Source organism: Triticum aestivum, chromosome 2A (assembly GCF_018294505.1).
Source record: "Triticum aestivum cultivar Chinese Spring chromosome 2A, IWGSC CS RefSeq v2.1, whole genome shotgun sequence".
Lineage (NCBI taxonomy): Eukaryota > Viridiplantae > Streptophyta > Magnoliopsida > Poales > Poaceae > Triticum > Triticum aestivum.
The window spans coordinates 29,457,179-29,475,605 of record NC_057797.1 but is presented as its reverse complement, the minus strand read 5'-3'; the positions used below and the strand labels follow the sequence as shown (position 1 = coordinate 29,475,605).

Here is an 18,427-nt window from a genome sequence, read left to right as displayed (position 1 = left end):
CATGAGAGGACGCCTCCCTACTCACCCCAGTCAAACGGGGTTGCCGAACGGAAAAACCGTACTCTAACTGATTTGGTTAACGCCATGTTAGATACATCGGGTTTATCCAAGGCATGGTGGGGGAGGCTGTATTGACATCTTGTCATGTCCTGAATAAAGTTCCCACAAAGGATAATGAGACTACTCCCTATGAGCAATGGGAAAAGAAAAGAACTACACTCTCTTACTTGCGCACTTGGGGCTGTTTGGCGAAAGTCAATGTGCCGATAATCAAAAAGCGCAAGTTGGGACCAAAGACCGTGGACTGTGTTTTTCTTGGCTATGCCAAGCATAGCGTTGGCTATAGATTTCTAGTGGTGAAATCTGAGGTACCTGACCAGAAGGTCGGTACAATTATAGAGTCTAGGGATGCTACATTCTTTGAGGATATTTTCCCCATGAGAGATATGCAAAGCGTTTCTAGACTAGAATCTGATGAGACTCCTGAACCTGCTATTCCGATGGAATACTATGAACATAAAAGTGATGAGAGTTCCACGGAGGATGACGAGGAAGTTCCTGTTAGGAGCAAGAGACAGAGGACTGCAAAGTCCTTTGGTGATGATTTCCCTGTGTACCTCATGGATGATGATACTCCCAGTACCATTTCAGAAGCTTATGCATCTCCGGATGCTGACTGCTGGAAGGATGCGGTCCGTAGTGAGATGGATTCCATCTTGGCTAACGGGACATGGGAGATCACTGATCGTCCTTATGGTTGTCGACCATTAGGATGTAAGTGGGTGTTCAAAAGGAAGCTTAGACCCGATGGTACTGTTGAGAAGTACAAGGCTAGGCTTGTGGCCAAGGGTTATACCCAGAAAGAAGAAGATGATTTCTTTGACACTTATTCACCTGTGGCTAGACTGACAACCATTCGAGTGTTACTCGCTTTGGCTGCCTCGCATGGTCTTCTCGTTCATCAGATGGACGTTAAGACGGCTTTCCTTAACGGAGAGCTAGACGAGGAAATTTACATGCAACAGCCGGATGGCTTTGTAGTAAATGGTCAGGAAAGAAAGGTGTGTAAGCTAGTGAAATCTTTGTATGGCCTGAAACAAGCGCCTAAGCAATGGCATGAGAAGTTCAACACTACTCTGACATCTGCTGGCTTTGTTGTGAACGAAGCTGACAAATGTGTATACTATCGCTATGGTGGGGGCGAAAGGAGTTATACTGTGTCTGTATGTCGATGACATACTGATATTTGGGACCCACCTCAAGGTCATTGAGGAGGTCAAGTCTTTTCTATCTCACAACTTTGAGATGAAGGACCTGGGTGTGGCTGATGTTATCCTGAACATCAAGCTACTGAGAAATTCTGAGGGTGGAATTACACTTTTGCAATCCCACTATGTTGAGAAGATTTTGAGCCGTTTTGGATATTCGGACTGCAAACCTTCTGCAACACCATATGATCCTAGCGTGCGGATTCGAAAGTTCGAAGGCACGGCTGTAGATCAATTGAGATATTCTCAAGTGGTTGGTTCACTGATGTACCTAGCATGTGCTACTCGTCCTGACATCTCATTTGCTGTGTGCAAACTGAGCCGGTTTGTTTCCAATCCGGGAGATGTGCATTGGCATGCTGTTGAGCGAGTGATGCGTTATTTGCAAGGTACTGCGAACTATGGAATTCACTATTCTGGGTACCCGACGGTACTTGAGGGGTATAGTGATTCGAATTGGATATCTGATGCTGATGAGATGAAAGCCACAAGTGGACATGTCTTCACACTTGGTGGTGGTGTTGTTTCCTGGAAGTCTTGCAAGCAGACGATCTTAACCAGATCGACTATGGAAGCAGAACTCACAGCATTAGACACATCATGCGTCGAAGCAGAATGGCTTAGAAAGTTTTTGATGGATTTGCCGGTGGTTGATAAACCAGTGTCGGCTGTCCTTATGAACTGTGACAATCAAACAGTGATTGCCAAGGCTAAGAGTTCAAAGGATAACATGAAATCCACAAAGCACATAAGAAGAAAATTGAAATCTGTCAGAAAATCAAGAAACTCCGGAGTAATAGCGTTGGATTATATCCAGACGGCTAAGAATCTGGCAGACCCTTTTACGAAAGGGCTATCATGGATTGCGATACAAAATGCATCGAGGGAGATGGGTATGAGACCGACGTAAGTTGCCATGGGGGTAACCCAACCTATGTGATCGGAGATCCCGTGAATTAGGACCTGGAAAAACAATTCAACGATCAACTTAGGAGAGTATCCTTAATAAACCCACTCCGTTGGAGATGTAGTGATACTCTCAATTCTGTAAGGCAGGCTGACTTTTGTCTTAATGTGTTCCAAAGCTTATGTAAGCAAGATGCTAACCTACAGAGCATTCTTTGGAGGAACACACCTATGTGAGTCCGACTGCTGGTCACAGTCTATGAGATTGGGTAATCTCTAGTAAGCTCATGAGAAGGTACAGAGTATGACTAATAGGCTCCACCCGTGGGGTTTAGCCTTCAGCAGCCATGTATCAGCTGACAATAGGCGAAACTTCTGCACGCCAAACTGACAATTCAAGGCATAGTCCATTGTTCAGTTGTGAAGAAGTCTAATCCTGTTGCTCCAGGTGGAAGTTCAACTTAACGGTCTCCACTGAAAATTCTGGTATATCAAACATTGTTTGGAACAGTTGACAAACTTATGTGCCTCGAGATCTGGTGGGGGATTGTTGGATTATGGATGGGGCTTAGGCCCATATAAGACACTAATCCCTGGTTAATCTCTAAGGCCCATGCATGTGTACGACAAGTGGTGGGAAGTGTGAGAAGTTTAGTCCCATACTGCTACAGTAAGAAGAGTGAGACCTCTTTATAAGGGCTGCTCTATCACTTGCTATTGGGAGCTTGGGAATAGGAGCTGTACACCGCGCTCCTCCTCCTCCGCCGCCCGCCTCACCTGCCATGCCACGCCACGCTGTCACGACGCGCGCGCGCCGCGGGTTGCGGGAATGAGCCGAGCCGAAGCTTATTTTTGCCGCTCAGGAATGGTTAATTAATTGTTAATTAATTAACGAGTCGCTTACAGAAGCGCCACTGTCCGAGACGTTGGACCGTGGGCTGTTCGCGGACTCGGTCGTGGGCCTGGCCCAGGCCCATCTACCTGACGGCCTATATAAGAAGGCACTGGCCAGTGGAGTGAACCCTAACTCAGTTCACTCACTCCCTCTCGTACAATCCTAGCCGTCAGCTACTGTTCCTCTCTCTGTGCTGCTTCCGGCGATCCCATCCCGATGACCGCGTGCACGGTTGGTCGGGAGAGCAGGTGCCTCCGGAACCCTGTCGTTCGAGATCCTGCCCGGGAGAACGGCAATAAGGTTTTTGGGGAGCGTCTCGACGCGACTGCTCCCGGTCCGTCCCCAACTTCGTCTGCCTCTGCTTCCACTACTTCCCCTGCATCGACACCATGGCCGACGCCGCCGCCTCCAAGAAGAAGGCCACGGACGACGCCGAGGCTGCTGCTGCCGCCGCCGCGTTGGCCTGGCCAACCGGAGGGTATGATCTGTTCATCCCTCGTTTACTCGTACTTATGCTAGCCGTATATGTGTTGCTCATAGATGGTTCAATTCTATGTTCTGTACGTGCTAGTATGCTTAGGTATCGCTATGAGATGCATACCTTTTATGCCATGCTTACTGTTTACTCGTAGATAAGTCTAATCGAAAAAGTGCTAATATTTCCAACATCAGGTACGGGCACATGACAAATCGAACATTTTTCATGACAAGTTCAGTGATGCAAGGATGACAATTTTAGTTGGCAAAGATGACAACTTTTTTTTACAACTTCATGCTTTAGTGCGCGTCGGGCCAAACTAGAGTAAGCCACCGCTATATTATCGGCGAGTGGGCCAAAACTAGCAGCCTAGGCCCATGAGCCCATACGCAGGAACCGGCTTCCCGAGCCCAATCGACCTCTTTCTGGGGCAACACGAGGCGCCAACCCGGCCGACCATTCTCGTCCCCTCCCCACCCTTCTCTCCGTCGCCGTAGAACGTAGATCCACCGCTCCGCCGCCGCTGCCGACGACGACGACGATGGGCTGCCTGCTGGCGCTCACCGACGACCTCCTCGCGGACATCCTCATCCGCTTGCCGTCGCCGGCGGACCTCGCGCGCGCCTCCGCCTCCTGCGCCTCGCTCCGCCGCGTCGTCACCTCCCCGCGGTTCCTCCGCCGGGTCCGCTCCCTCCACGCCCCGCCCCCGCTCGGCGTCTTCGTCCCCGACGCCGCCGCCGGGTTCTTCCCCGCCCTCCCGCCCAACCCCGCGGCCCGCCCCGCCCGCGCGCTCGCCCTCGCCGCCGACTTCTCCTTCGCCTTCCTCCCGGCCCCCGCGCGCGCCTGGCTCGTCCGCGACCACCGCGACGGCCGCTTCCTCCTCGACCGCGCCGCGCCGGCCGGCTCCACGGCCTTCACCGAGGTCGCCGTCTGCGACCCGCTCTCCCGGCGCTGCCTCCTGCTCCCGCCCATCCCCGACGCCCTCGCCGCCTCCGTGGACAACCCCTACCTCCAGCGCGGCGGCGACGACGGGGGGCTCCAGTCGCGCAGCAACGAGATCTTCCTGGCCTCCCGCGGCAACGACGACCGCGGCGAGGAGCTGCCGCTCGCCGTCATCTGGATGGCCTGCTGCCGAGGGAAGCTGGTCGCGTTCTACTTCTGCTCTGGATCTCGGGAATGGAGCGCGCTTTCGCCGCCGGTGCACCACGCGCTGAGCATGCGGAGGGTCATGGGCGTCCGACTGGGGCAACGCAACCATGCCCATGGGTGCTTCTACTGGATGATAACTCTCACCCGGAGGTGGCTCGTGCTGGACGCCCGCAAAATGGAGTTCTCCATCCTCGACATTTCTCCTGTCCTGGCAGGCCGCTCGATGATGTTCAGTAATCAGATCACCACTCTGGAGTCAGGGGAAGGCAGGACAACCGTTGTGGTTTCGGATCTTTTTAGGGCGGATAAAAGATGTGTCCTCTACTTTTATTCGTTCATGCATTTCAGTGACCGGTGGCAGCTGCAGAACAAGATCACCTTGCCCGAGGAATGGGGAGACCGGTTTCGAGGCATCATAGGTGCATTTGAGGGCTGCTTATACATAAAACTAGATCATCCAAAGCAGAATTTGGGAGATCCTGTTGAGCAAAATGTCACATACTTTTGGTTCGATCTCAAGACTATGCAGGTTGGTAGGTTCACTGAGATAAGTTCTGCTACTGTGAACGAAGCCTACCTTTACATGGGGTTTCCCCCATCACTGTCACTTCCTAGTGTTTGATGCGGTAAGCTTGTTCTCTCTTCCTGTTTTTTTTTTTCATTTTATAGTTTAGCGTTATGCCATACTAGATTATTTCATTATATAGTTTAGCGTTATGCCATACTAGATTACTAGTGTTGTTTGATAGTATGGTTATGTCTTCTGGAGAATCTCAAAATTTTCTGTCCTCATAATTGTACATCTTTCAACCTGTAAATTTTTATAGATTGCTCTAGAATCACAACAAAATGATGAAAACAACTCATGCTAGATAATTCACAGTAGTTAGGATGTTTCAAAGTTCTAATCATCAGCCGCACATCTAAAACGTGTTGTTTTCGTCATCTTGTAAGATACTGAAGTTATGGGTACTGCCAGAAAGAATGTTTCTGCTGATTAATGAACACTTCTCAGTTTTTCATCTCATGGTTTAATGTATCTAATTCACAATCAGAACCAGCATTCTGTTTCATTCTTGAATTCCATGCTAGTTGATGCAAGGAACAAAAGGGCTTCATCTTTATTGGCTTTCAGATGCTTAACCGTGACATGGTTTAAGGGTTCTATGTCACCACATTTTATTGAACTCTTATTGATATGCAAAATTCTACTGTAGATGGACGACCGATTTCTGGATTGGCTGGTTCATTGGAGCTGGAAAAGGGTGCATGAGTAATGTGTCACTCTTTACAGCTTCACTGTCTTTACTAGCATTTTTGTATCGGTACAACTGTTATGGGGGAATTGTTGCAGCCCTGGAAGTGGGGAATAGAAGAGGATTCACTTGGATTCATTTTTGACGAACACCAATTCAAGAGGATTTGGATGGATCATTTAATGTTTCATTGTTCCCATACAGTCGTACCAGCAGTTATGTGTCACAGCTAGGGTCTGATCGAGCCCAGTCGAGTGTTGATGCATGCAAATTTCAGCTGTATGCATTAGTTCCTAGTTGGAGTTTTGCCTTCAACCATTAGATTTCCTGAGGTTCAATGTTGTATGTACTATGTAGTGCTTTTGTTAGATTGAGGTGTCGTATTTATTTCCATATACACTTTAGAAAAATTCTACTTTGCAAGGTGTAGTACTGTATTCCATATACATTTACCTGAAATGCCAGTGGTACTAATAGTATTTGTACTAAGGCCATCTATATTCTAGGTGAGGAATGGACAGTCAGTGAGGCTAATGAGTCATGGGCTCGAAAACCATGCATAATGGTGCTTCTACTAGATTGTTCCTCTCATGTGGAAGTGTACTGTAATAGATATGCAAACAATGGGGTTCACCATCTTGACAATCTTGTTATCATGTCAGACTATATAGCTGCATTCAATTAATCAGATAATTTCACAGAAGCCAGGACAAAGTCGTTACCAATATTGTCTACGATTTCTTTCTGCTGGATGAAGCATGTCTAATTTTTCTGTATGTTCATGCATAAGTCTGCCAAGTGGCATTTGCTGAACGTGATCACCTTGTGAATTGTGGCTTCAGTTTATGGACATCACAAGGTGCATGCATATCCCAAGGAATTCAGCATATGAGAGTGGAACATCCGGCTGAATATTTCTTGCTTTATGTTTGTCAGAATTGCATTTCTACAACTGTTTCCCCATCATTGCCGGTTTTGTCACTCTCAGTATATGATGTGGTAAGTTTGCTCCTGTTCCTTTTCTTCTCGTTCACAGACTCTGTTTGATGGTATTATGTGGTCTTATAATGGATGTTTGTGGTAGTTTTGATACTGAAATAATATTTGTTCTACTGAACTATAAAATCTTGGTGGTTTTAGAGGCGACATAAAAAAACATAATAAATGCCCCTAATTTTTGTAAAACAAGACATTTTAACTCTGTTTGTGTTGTGCTATCTCTAACTGAAAATCACTGAAATCGTTGTCTTGAATTCTTTCAAGCAGCACATAATCTTTGTACTAATCATGCATTGCTACACTATGGTATGTACTATGTAGCTATCATGTATCCACTATTGAGCTTGCACAATGGACAGGATGATATTTAAACCACAATTATTGAGCTTGCACAATGGACAGGATAATATTTAAACCACAACTAGCATCAAACATTGCTGCAGTTAACACATAGTAGAATGTATCTACTAAGATAATAGACATGCACAGTTGATGCAAAGTACAATAGATCAATAGACTATCCGTTGTTTCATGAGGGGCATTTAGCCTTGATTCCTTCTATATGTTGATACATGAGCTAAGATTAAATCCGTATAAAATGGGACTTCCTAATGGATGCTCTTTGATATATGCGGCATATCATCTTGCTATTGTCCTGTTCACCTTCCTCCTAAGCACATCCATTCCTTGTGTGTGTTTGCATCCTTATTTCATCCTCAAAGATGAGTGCATCCTTCATTTGGGGTAAAATTACATTTGTTCTTCGGTGACACATGGTATGTTTATGAATGTGTTGAAAATTAACCCTAACTTCGTTATTTCTGTAACATCGCATCCTACAGACGTGGATTGACATCACTGAGTGGGGACATGACAACCGCTAACCATTCATTAACGATGGCAGAAGCAACATAGAGGATAGTGACTATCGTTGGCACAGGAGACCTACTGGAAGAACAAGAGCTGTAGTATATCATGGAAACCCTTTGCTTCTATCCTATGGCCCTACCCCAGTATGAATCATCCAGCCATGAACTACTCTATTCACTGGCTTCCTGGTAGTAACAATGCTTGTGTTGAACGTGAACCATGAAGCAAAGCAACCTGATCATCTGGCAGTTGCTGTTTGGTTTGAGTTCTCTCTAGTAAGGTGGTGGCTCTTGCGCTGGGTAAGTGTAGACTTGAGAAGAGGACCGGTGGTTAGGGATTGATGCTGCTGAATGTTGTTGTATCTGAAGCTTTGTGGATGTGTTGAATGGACTTCAGGTAAAAATGTTTCCTACCATGGAGAGAATGGACAATAAGCCACATATTATCCATTTGGTGATTGGATTGGAAATCCTCAAACCCGGGCTGTCAATATTTGTGTCATTTGAAAAATTACCTGTCTTCATGCCACATTCAAGTACGTCCTGGTCAATCTTGAGGCCCATCTTATTGGTCTCAGTTGAGTGACTGGAAACTATTCTTGACTGAAAACCAGGCACCAGCCTGTGGTTTTTTTTTTGAAAAATAAGGCCCCGCCCCGGCTCCACATTTTATATATGAAACCAAACAAACCACAGACTACCAGCCTGTGGTAAGCCGGTTCATTCTACTATAAAGATTATGGGAAATGTTATTGTGCAGACGTTCCCTAGTAGGGCATGGCAAAACAAACCTTTTTTTATGGCAATTTATGTTGTCATGAGGATGACAAATTCCTTCAGGAAGCACGGCAAATTCTGACAAAAAACTGAACCGGGTGGATTTGCCATGCTTGCTAAAGAAATTTGCCAGCCGCAGACAACACAAATTGCCATGAAAATCATTCGCATTGCCATGCCTCACAGCGAACGTTTGCTGGTTCTAGCGGTCCAAGTTTATTACTTATGGAGTTTGTCATTGCTATTAAAGCATGGACATGCTCGAGTAGCCATACCTGACTTTATTTCTTATATCATGTTTAGGTGCTCCAGTTGATTTTCTTTGTGCTTGAGGTGCATTACTCTACTGTCTCCACTCGTAGTTTCTGTATTTTTTTTCTTCATGCACGTCTAAAGTTTTTCTTCGTCGCTTCTCCCTAACCTCTGGTTCTTCTTATGTAACAGGGTTTTGGATCTGGTACGAACTAAGAAATACTGATGCGGAACATCCATTCTACATGATCAGCTTGTGATCTGGTATGAACTAAGAACCACTCGTGCTGGAGTATACATTCTACATGGTCTGCTTGTGATTAAGAGCAGTTGATGATACCAAAGGTAACTTCCTGATTCTCCTGCCTCCCGAAATTGTGCTTTTATTAGTGAATTTTCTCAGAAATGAACAGCCCGTGTTCCTTTCCTAGAGTGCCCTTAGCACCGGTGTCATCTCTGCACGAGGCCAGTACAAAGCCTCCAAAGGTACAGCCATGGGCATGGTCAGCCCTGACCCTTCAGCCATGTCAACCTCCTCGTCGCCGACCCTCCTCCACTCGAAGCACTGCACCAGCGTGCCCAGCGCGAGCCCGACCATCTTCACGCCGAGCGCCTCCCCTGGGCACCCTCTCCGCCCCATTCCGAATGGCAGCATCCACTTTCCCTCGCCCCTCCCGCCTTCAAACCTCTCTGGCGAGAACCTTGCCGGCTCCTCCCACACACGCGCATCCCTGTGCATCGTGTGGATGTTGACAAGGAGCATGGTTCCCGCTGGGATGTCGTAGCCTGCGATGGAGCAGGCGGCGGAGGACTCGTGTGGGGCGAGGAGCGGGGCGATTGGGTGCAGCCGGAGGGTCTCCGTGATGATGCACTGGAGGTAGGGCAGGCTGGGAAGGTCGGCTTCCTCCAGGAGGCGCCCCGTGCCGACGACCTCGTCGAGCTCCACCCTTGCCTTCGCCATGGCGTTTGGGTGGTTCAGAAGCTCCGCCATGCCCCATTCGATGGTGCTCGACGAGGTGTCCGTGCCGGTTTGAAGGATGCTCTGTTGCAGCAAAGATTGACATGGTGAGCTGCTGGTGTCTATGTGCAGTGTGTTGAGGATGATGAAGATCATGTGTAACGGCACAATGTGATTTATTAATGTGCTCTGAGCAATCAATAGAAGTCCTGGGAAATTGCTAGAAGCTGGTGAAACAGTTAGTTATACATTATCATAAATAAATTGTAGACATATGATGCTCAGTTCATAATGTGGATAATCTGGTAGACTGGTTGTTACCCACATGTCATGCACTGATGCTAACTACAGTATTATCCAAAAAAAAAAATTGCCGCAAAGTTATTTTAAAATTGCTTCATTATAACGCACACATAAAAGTCTGTCCGGCATCAAGGAAATTTGGATGTGGATGGGAAGACTAGTTGACAATATTTGATAAGGATGTGATTAGGATGGATGAACCACCAAATGAAGCTCCTGAGCCACCTAATTAAATAGCCAACCAAGTCACTGGACTGGACTTGGACTGCCTCGAAGATTCCATCACGATTCTCAACACTAATTTTAACAGCTACAGTAGTTTCAAAATTGCTTTGCTCGTTAATGAAATGCAGCCTGAATGCTGATGCAGAGTTTCTTGTGCTCACCAGGCAGAGCGCTCTGATGACCTTGTCGCTGTACGCCTCCGGATCGGCCGCCTGCATGTCCAGCAGGTCGCCGACCATCGTCCGGCCGCAGCGGCTCTTCCCCTTGCCATCGTCGAAGGAGGCGCGGTGCTCGTCGATGAGCCGCTGCGCCCACTCGTTGCGCTTCCGGGCCAGCCGCACCACCCGCCGCCTGGCGCCGCCGATGTCCAGCACGCCGAGCACCGGCAGGAAGTCCTGCAGGTTGGACGCGCCGTGCATCGCGAAGTACTCGCGCACCATCTCCCGGAACCTGGCGGCCTCCTCCGCCTCCGACTCCGGCACGTCCCCCTCGCCGCCGCAGTACCGCTTCCCGGCGATCATCCGCGCCACCACGTTCAGCGCCAGCTCGAACGCCCGCGCCTTCACGTCGGCGCGCGCGGGGCTCGGCTCCGACGCCCCGTCGGCGGCAGCCTCGAGGAAGAGGCGGCGCGCGGCGAGGCGGACCTCGTCGCCGCGGACGGCGGCGGAGCGGAGGAGGCTGCCCGCGGAGAGCACCTCGACGGTGGCGATGCGGCGGAGGTTGCGCCAGTTGGCGCCGTAGCTGGAGGAGCCCAGCGTGGTGTAGCCGTTGGAGAGGTGCCGCGCTGAGGGTAGCCGGGGCCGGTTGGCGAAGACCACGTCGTGAGCCGTCAGGCACTCCTCGGCGGCTGCCGGGTCGGTGATGTGGAGCACGCGGCGGGAGCCGAAGCGGAGGAGCAGCACCGGCCCGTGTGCCGCGGCGAGGTTGGCCAGCGCGCGGTGGAGCGGCTTCTTGAAGAGGTGCAGGTGGCCGATGACCGGCAGGGACGGCGGGCTCGGCGGCAGCCGGAGGCCGCGCTCGCGCCTGCTTTTGGTGAGGAGTAGGAGGAGAACGAAGAAGAGGGCCGTGGCGAGCGAGAGGGGCAGGTAGGAGAGCGTCCCGGCGTCCGCCATGGATGGATCTTGGAGGTCAGCGACGGTGACGCGATGGGGGAATGGTGGTCTGGCGCTCGTGGACTATAGCTGGCCAAACGGGCCGGCCCGGCCCGGCACGGCACGGCCCATCTTAATCGTGCCTGGCACGGCCCGGCCCGCCTAGGCACGATTATTATACGGGCCGTGCCGTGCCAGCCCGCGTGCTGCAGCCTGCAGCCCAGGCACGGCCCGTATGCTAATCGGGCCGGCCCACCGGCACGCCAGGCCCACTAATCTAGCTCCTATTTTGCGCATTGAGCGTTTTTAGCCTATTTTTACCTGTTGGCCCATATTAGAATACATAAAAAAATATAAAAAAGTTAATCGGGCCGTGCCGTGCCGGCCCGCGTGCTCGCCCTTCAGGCCCAGGCACGGCCCATGGCGTGCCGCGTGCCGGGCCCGGCCCGTTTAGCACGTGCCGTGCCGTGCCAGGCCCGTGCCGTGCCGGCCGTGCTACCGGGCCGGCCCAACTATCCCGGCCCGTTTGGCCAGCTATATCGTGGACTGGCTGGAGCTTGCCTACAGCGTGGGATTAAACAAGGAGTTTTGCTACAGTTACGGACTCAATTCTATGGACTACAACCTACAGGTTGATGTGTGTACGGCCGATTGAATATCAGGGGAGCCCGCAGTTGAAGTCAGAGGGACGGGGGAGATTAATGTGGCGACACGTAGTCCCGTACGCCTTTTTCGTGACTATTTGCCCGTAAGTCTAGGATTTTCGTTAAACAAGAGGCTAGTGCGGAGCTCGTGGACGGCCTGATGGAATCAAGAAGGCCATTTGTTTAATCAATCTGATTTGCTTTACATGCGTGCACCTTAATTAGTCGGACATCATCCAGGTAAATAGGCTAAAAATGAGGTTAAAGAAGGCTAAAATGGTCAAGGTAGCATCCCCATGAGTTAACTTCATGTACCACATGTTTCACCAAATTGACACATTTTACCCAATTTTGCGAAAATTCTCAATTTGTAGAGACAATAGCCAAAATGCCACTATGAGAAACCAGACTTGCCAAAATACCACTATGAAAAACTGACTTGCCAATATAGCACTGCCCTTTCAATTTTTCCTAGCCAAAATACCACTAGTGCCTAACTGAGACTAACATCATCCAAAAAAGTCTTATATGCCTTTACCTGTTCACATCCGAAGCTTACATTTGAGTAACAAAAGAGCAACTAGAATGCAGCACTCAACAGCAAATTATCAAGTAAACAAGACCAGCTGAACATAATCTCACTTTGCATAAATCAACATCAATACAACAATATTTGGGCAGCATTTTGACACCATTTTCGCAGCATTTCGGCAACATTTCGACAACATTTAAACATAATCTCAGTTTACATCATTGAACATATATATAACAACATTTCAGCAGAATTTTGACAGTATTTCAGCAACATTTGACAACAATTCAGCATAATCTCAATTTGCATAATGGTTCAACATAAAATAACATTAACAATAATAAAGATAGCAACAACACATCATGGTTTAAAGAAAGATAGCATCAACACATCATGGTTCACACCACCACCCTTCATCATGGTTCTCGCAACCATAAGCAAAAGATCATTCTTCTCCCAACCAATGCACTAAACTCGCCATAGAGGGCTAGGAGCAGCAGTTTTGCTCCTTGTAGACGCACACGGAGGTGTAGAAGCGATTGCAATAGCTACTGTCCTCTGCCTGGTCATTGGACTTGTAGGAGTATCAAGTTGAGTACCTTGCTTAGTTGGTGTCTTAGGAGAAGTAGTTGCAATGCTTGCTTGAGCCTTTGATTTTTTCCTACAGTTCAAAACAATATTGTTAGTAATTAACATTCAAGGCATTTTGGTAACAATGTGAGGAATGGCATCATGAAATTAATATACAAATGAAAGAAATTAGACTCATGAAAGAAATGCCATAGATGAGTATCATTAAAGTAGTATATAAGTGAAAGAAATTAAACTCATGAAAGACATACCGTGGAGGAGGAGTAGCATCTCGGTCCGCGTCACTTTCCATCTCTGGCTCCTTGCAAGTCTTTTGAAGATGGCCTAATGCTCCACACCTTTTGCATTTATGTTTTCTGCCGGTTCCACCTACTGTGTAATTTTTTATCCTCCTAGTTCTTGGACGTCCAACACTCTTAGTAAGTTCGGGAGGGATCATATCAAAACCAGGATTTACCTTGGGCCATTGGGACCTGCCCCTAATTGGCATGAGAATTCCCTCATATGCTGGTTGGAATCTTGCCACTGAGAAGCACCCATCAACATAATCCTCTAGTTTGGCTTTCTTCGAAAATATGAACCGGAGAGCATGTGTGCATGGTTTACCACAAATCTGCCATCTCCTACAAGAGCACTCTTTTTTCTCCAAGTTAACGGTGTGCCTCCATCCATTTCCCGAAATCTCAGCTATATTTGGCGATGCTCTTGCTTCCAAATAATGTAGCCCCTTACTTTTTAAATTCAACTCCTTTATCACACTAGGCAGTATGTAACCTAGCAACGCTTCAGCAACACCTCTCCTTTTCTCAAACAAAATCATTATCATTTCCCTAAGGTTGTCCAAAAGCTCAACAAGTGCAAGTTGCTTCACATCCTTAATCCAATTGTTGAAAACCTCTGCCAAATCATTGCTAACATACTCAATTTTTGTCATTGCTGAAAATTTGCTTCTTGTCCACACACGGTTGTGATGCATGTTCAAATATGCTATTGCTTCAGCGCTTTGTGCTTGTATTTCTGCCATTAGTGAATCATGCTTCTCTACCTCATATGTCCAAGCTGCAGGCCACATATTATCAAGTATGTCACCTTTGAAATTTTTCTTGAAGTTAAGCATCAGATGCATCATGCATTCTCTATGTTCACAATTTGGGTAGACCTTAGATATGGCGTTCTCCAACCCCTTACATGCATCTGTATGGATTGCAAGCCCTTCTGGCTCTCCAATGGCCAATTTCAGCTGCTCCATGAACCATACCCAATTTTCTGTATTTTCTTTCTCAAATATTCCAAATGCTACCGGGAACATCCAACTATGTCCATCTACACCAATTGCGGTCGCCAATTGTCCAGTGTATTTCCCACTAAGAAAAGTTGCATCAACCCCCAAATATGGTCTACACCCTGCTAAAAACCCATCAATGCATGGCTTGAAGGCAATGAACAACCTATTGAAAACATGCACAATTTCACCTTTCTTGTTGGTAGTTGTTTTTATGTCTATCTCAAATGTACTTCCAGGATTGGCTGCCAACAATTCAGCTCTAAAGTTCCACAACAACTGAAAATTCTCCTTATATGTACATTCTAATTGATCCTTTGCACGAGCTCTCCCTTTCCAAACATCGGTGTATTGAAGCTTAATATCATACTCCCTTTGTAAACGTTCTCTAAGCTATTTTGCACTCACCGGGCATTCTCTTCAAGTGCAGCCTTCCCTTTTTCAGCAAGCCAATCTCTATTTGCCATTCCTTTGCTGCAATTTTTTCTCCCACAAGTATGTTCGAAGGGAAGTTTCTTTACCTACAATAACATCAAGGAACATAAATGTCAAATAAATAACAATAGAAAGAAACAAATCAACAATAACATGTACCAAAGCAAGAAGGAAACAATAGTATTAATCATACCATGAAAGTGTTAGTGTTCGGTAACTTGGAGGCATGTATCCTCCATGGACAATCCTCGTCGGTGCAATTAGCCCTGAATATCCTAGTGTCACTATATTGTGTGTTAAAGGACCAATCTTCTCTAATTGCTAGTTGTCTCAATGCAACTCTAAATGCTTTGGAGTTAAGAAATGTGGCTCCTACTTCAAGACGAGGATTTTTTTATCATGGATATAAGTAGGAGCCACATTGTTCGCAAGTAAAGTCTCATCATCCCCTCGCACATGATGTGGATCATAAGAGTTGTCAACATCTAGTGTTCCCAATGGTACTCTTGCAACCTTTGGCTGGGCACTTTTCTGTGGCTCGGCATTCTCCTTTGACTCTACATTCTCCTCATGCAAATAGGTGTTCTCCTCATCGCATCCCACGGGCTCATCATCCTCGTACTCCCCTTCATAGGCTTGCTTCGTCCAAGCAAAGAATGGAGCATGAACCGGCTGATCATCCATTCCCTCGGCCATGAAAGAAGCATGTTCATTGTGTTGTTGTTTTCTCTCAATGGTCACACCGAACCTTACTATTTTTGTCTTAGAACATCTATTAAATAGCTCAGCTATCTCTGATTCAGAGATCAACGGGACGGTGTTATCTCCGGTTCCATACCAAATGGTCATCCTCTGATCAGTAGACCACTTAAACTTCTCCTCCACAACCTCCTTTATTCGCGCCACAGACAAGTCCCGACCGGCCATGAAATCCCATGTTTTGCCCCTTCTGTACACTCATTTGCCGTCTACAATCGTCAAATAAGACTGAACATCTATTTCTACTTTGTAATCGCCCATAGAATCGTCTCTGAAACACATAAACACAACACTAAATTTGCTGCACTTGCAATGAAAAAAAACATGGAAACAGGGGGGGAAACTGTACCTCATGCTGTTGTGGATGTAGTGGTAGAAATTTGGTGCAGGGAGAGGATCCAGTCGAGGGGCGGGACGAGGAAGAGGGGCGGGCGAGCGTACAGGTGGGACGAGGCAGAGGAGGGCCAAGCTTTGAGCCGGCGGTGGCCCAGCCCTCGGATCGATGGGCGCCGGGCTGCCCAGCCACGGATCGCGGGCGGCGGAGGGGGCGATGGAGTGGGAGGCGGAGGGGGGAGGGGGATGGGCGCGGGAGAGGTTCAGACGGAGAGGCGCCGGTGGGGGCTGCGCACTCGCGCCGCCATGGGTGTTGCGTGCAATTGGGCTGGAGAGGAAGAGGTCGTGGGTGGGTGTTAGGTCTTGTGAGGGTAATTTTGGAATAGCCAAAAAACTGACAAGATGCTAACAGTTTGACTAACGGAAAATATTTGACAACTAACGGAAGTGCTATGTTGACAACAAAAAATGAGAAGACAGTGCTATATTGGCAAGTCAGTTTTTCATAGTGGTATTTTGGCAAGTCCGGTTTCTCATAGTGGCATTTTGGCTATTGTCTCCAATTTGTACCCCCATTGACTGACTTTGTGGGCATTTTACCACATGTGCCCCATGTCCCACATTTCCCCCCAATTTGATGGTGACTGGACGTGCCATGTAGGCTATTTTATTTTAAGATTTTATTGTCTGGTTTTAGCTACTGCAGAAAGCTGGCCCAGTGTGATTTCGGCAGGAGTGGGTCCTACCTGTCAGCAGAAGAAAGTCTCCTCACCTTTCCCTTTCGCACCGGGCTCACTCAACCATGCCATCCGACGCAGGCAAAAGGCGGTGCCGCCACACCACCTCTCCTACGGCCTGGAGGAGTCTGAGAGCATCTCCAGCTGTTGGTCCCTCCAGGACGCATAAAAATCGCCCCTTGGAGGCGAGCCGGCGATACAATCGGCGTTGGGGGCGGTTTTGCGCCCAGTCGTCGTCCCCAGACACCGAAATTGGCTCATTTTTCAGCCCCATTTCGGCAAATAAAGGGCCCATATGGGCGAGAATAGGCCCATATTCGGCGTGGTTCGCCGTGTCTCTACGTTCAATTATCAACGCAATTTTTTTCTTATCACATATTTCATCACAGAAAAATCAAATACTTTAACAAAATAGTACAACAACAAATAGTTCAATACAAATTATATAGTTTAACAAATAAAAACTCATATTTCATCACACGTCGCGCCCGGCGTCCCCCTTGAGCCTCCATAGGTGCTCAATCAGATCTTTCTGCAGTTGATGATGCACCTGTGGGTCTCGGATCTCCTGACGCATACTGAGATAGGCAGTCCAGGTTGCCGGTAGCTGGTGATCAACTTCGGCTAGAGGACTCTGCCTGTAGTATGGTTCAATGTCAAACACTGGATCTTCTTGCTCGCTCTCGATGATCATGTTGTGCAAGATGACACAGCAAGTCATAATCTCCCGTATTTGATCTTTCGACCAGGTCTGAGGGGGGTACCGGACAACAGCAAATCGAGATTGGAGCACACCAAATGCCCGCTCGACATCCTTCCTGCAAGCCTCCTGAATCTTCGCAAACCAGGCGTTCTTACCTCCTCACACAGGGTTTGAGATCGTCTTCACAAATGTCGACCATCTCGGATAGATGCCATCAGCTAGATAGTACCCCTTGTTGTAGTGCTGCCCATTGATCTCGAAGTTCATCGGAGGAGAATGACCTTCAACAAGCTTGGCAAAGACAGGAGAGCACTGCAGCATGTTGATGTCATTGTGAGTTCCTGGCATACCAAAGGAGTGCCAAATCCAGAGGTCCTGTGTGGCCACCGCCTCAAGTACCACACTGCAACCGCCTTTGGCGCCTTTGTACATCCCCTGCCAAGCAAATGGGCAATTCTTCTATTTTCAATGCATGCAGTCGATGCTTCCAAGCATCCCAGGAAATCCTCTTGCTGCATTCTGTGCTAGGATCCGAGCAGTGTCTTCCGCATTGGGTGTTCTCAAGTATTGCGGTCCAAACACTGCCACCACTGCCCGACAGAACTTATAGAAACACTCTATGCTGGTGGACTCGGCCATGCGCCCATAGTTGTCGAGTGAATCACCGGGAGCTCCGTATGCAAGCATTCTCATCGCTGTCGTGCACTTCTGGATGGAGGTGAATCCAACTTTGCCGGTGCAATCCATCTTGTACTTGAAGTAGTTGCCGAACTCCCGGATGGAATTCACAATCCTGAGGAAGAGCTTTCGGCTCATCCGATAACGGGGCCGAAATGTTTTCTCGCCGTGAAGTGGAGCATCAGCGAAGTAGTCGGAGTAGAGCATGCAGTAGCCTTCGAGACGATGCCGGTTCTTTGCTTTCACCCGCCCCGGCGCCGAGCCACCTCGCCGCGGCTTTTCATTGCTCGCCAGCAGCTGGGCGAGG

At 48.1% G+C, this 18,427-nt stretch overlaps 2 protein-coding genes across 9 annotated transcripts; one reads left to right on the top strand and one right to left on the bottom strand.

Moving 5' to 3' along the window:
- Positions 1 to 4,003: 4,003 nt before the first annotated feature.
- On the top strand, positions 4,004 to 10,091 carry LOC123187177 (uncharacterized). Of its 8 annotated transcripts, XM_044598963.1 has the most exons (6): positions 4,004 to 5,322; positions 5,914 to 6,951; positions 7,794 to 8,217; positions 8,901 to 8,930; positions 9,042 to 9,194; positions 9,281 to 10,091. In XM_044598963.1, exon 1 carries the CDS (start codon positions 4,089 to 4,091, stop codon positions 5,316 to 5,318), a length of 1,230 nt encoding a protein of 409 aa, XP_044454898.1. In that variant the 5' UTR covers positions 4,004 to 4,088; the 3' UTR covers positions 5,319 to 5,322; positions 5,914 to 6,951; positions 7,794 to 8,217; positions 8,901 to 8,930; positions 9,042 to 9,194; positions 9,281 to 10,091. The 8 variants fall into 8 exon arrangements, with proteins under 8 accessions (XP_044454898.1, XP_044454896.1, XP_044454897.1 ...); XM_044598961.1 differs by lacking the exon at positions 8,901 to 8,930; XM_044598962.1 differs by having other exon boundaries at positions 7,794 to 8,930.
- Positions 9,053 to 11,891, bottom strand: LOC123187176 (cytochrome P450 81Q32). Its single transcript, XM_044598959.1, has 2 exons — positions 10,497 to 11,891; positions 9,053 to 9,891 (listed from the first exon to the last, which is right to left on the bottom strand). The coding sequence occupies exons 1-2, from the start codon at positions 11,445 to 11,447 to the stop codon at positions 9,277 to 9,279; spliced, it is 1,566 nt and encodes a 521-aa protein (XP_044454894.1). The 5' UTR covers positions 11,448 to 11,891; the 3' UTR covers positions 9,053 to 9,276.
- Positions 11,892 to 18,427: the final 6,536 nt, after the last annotated feature.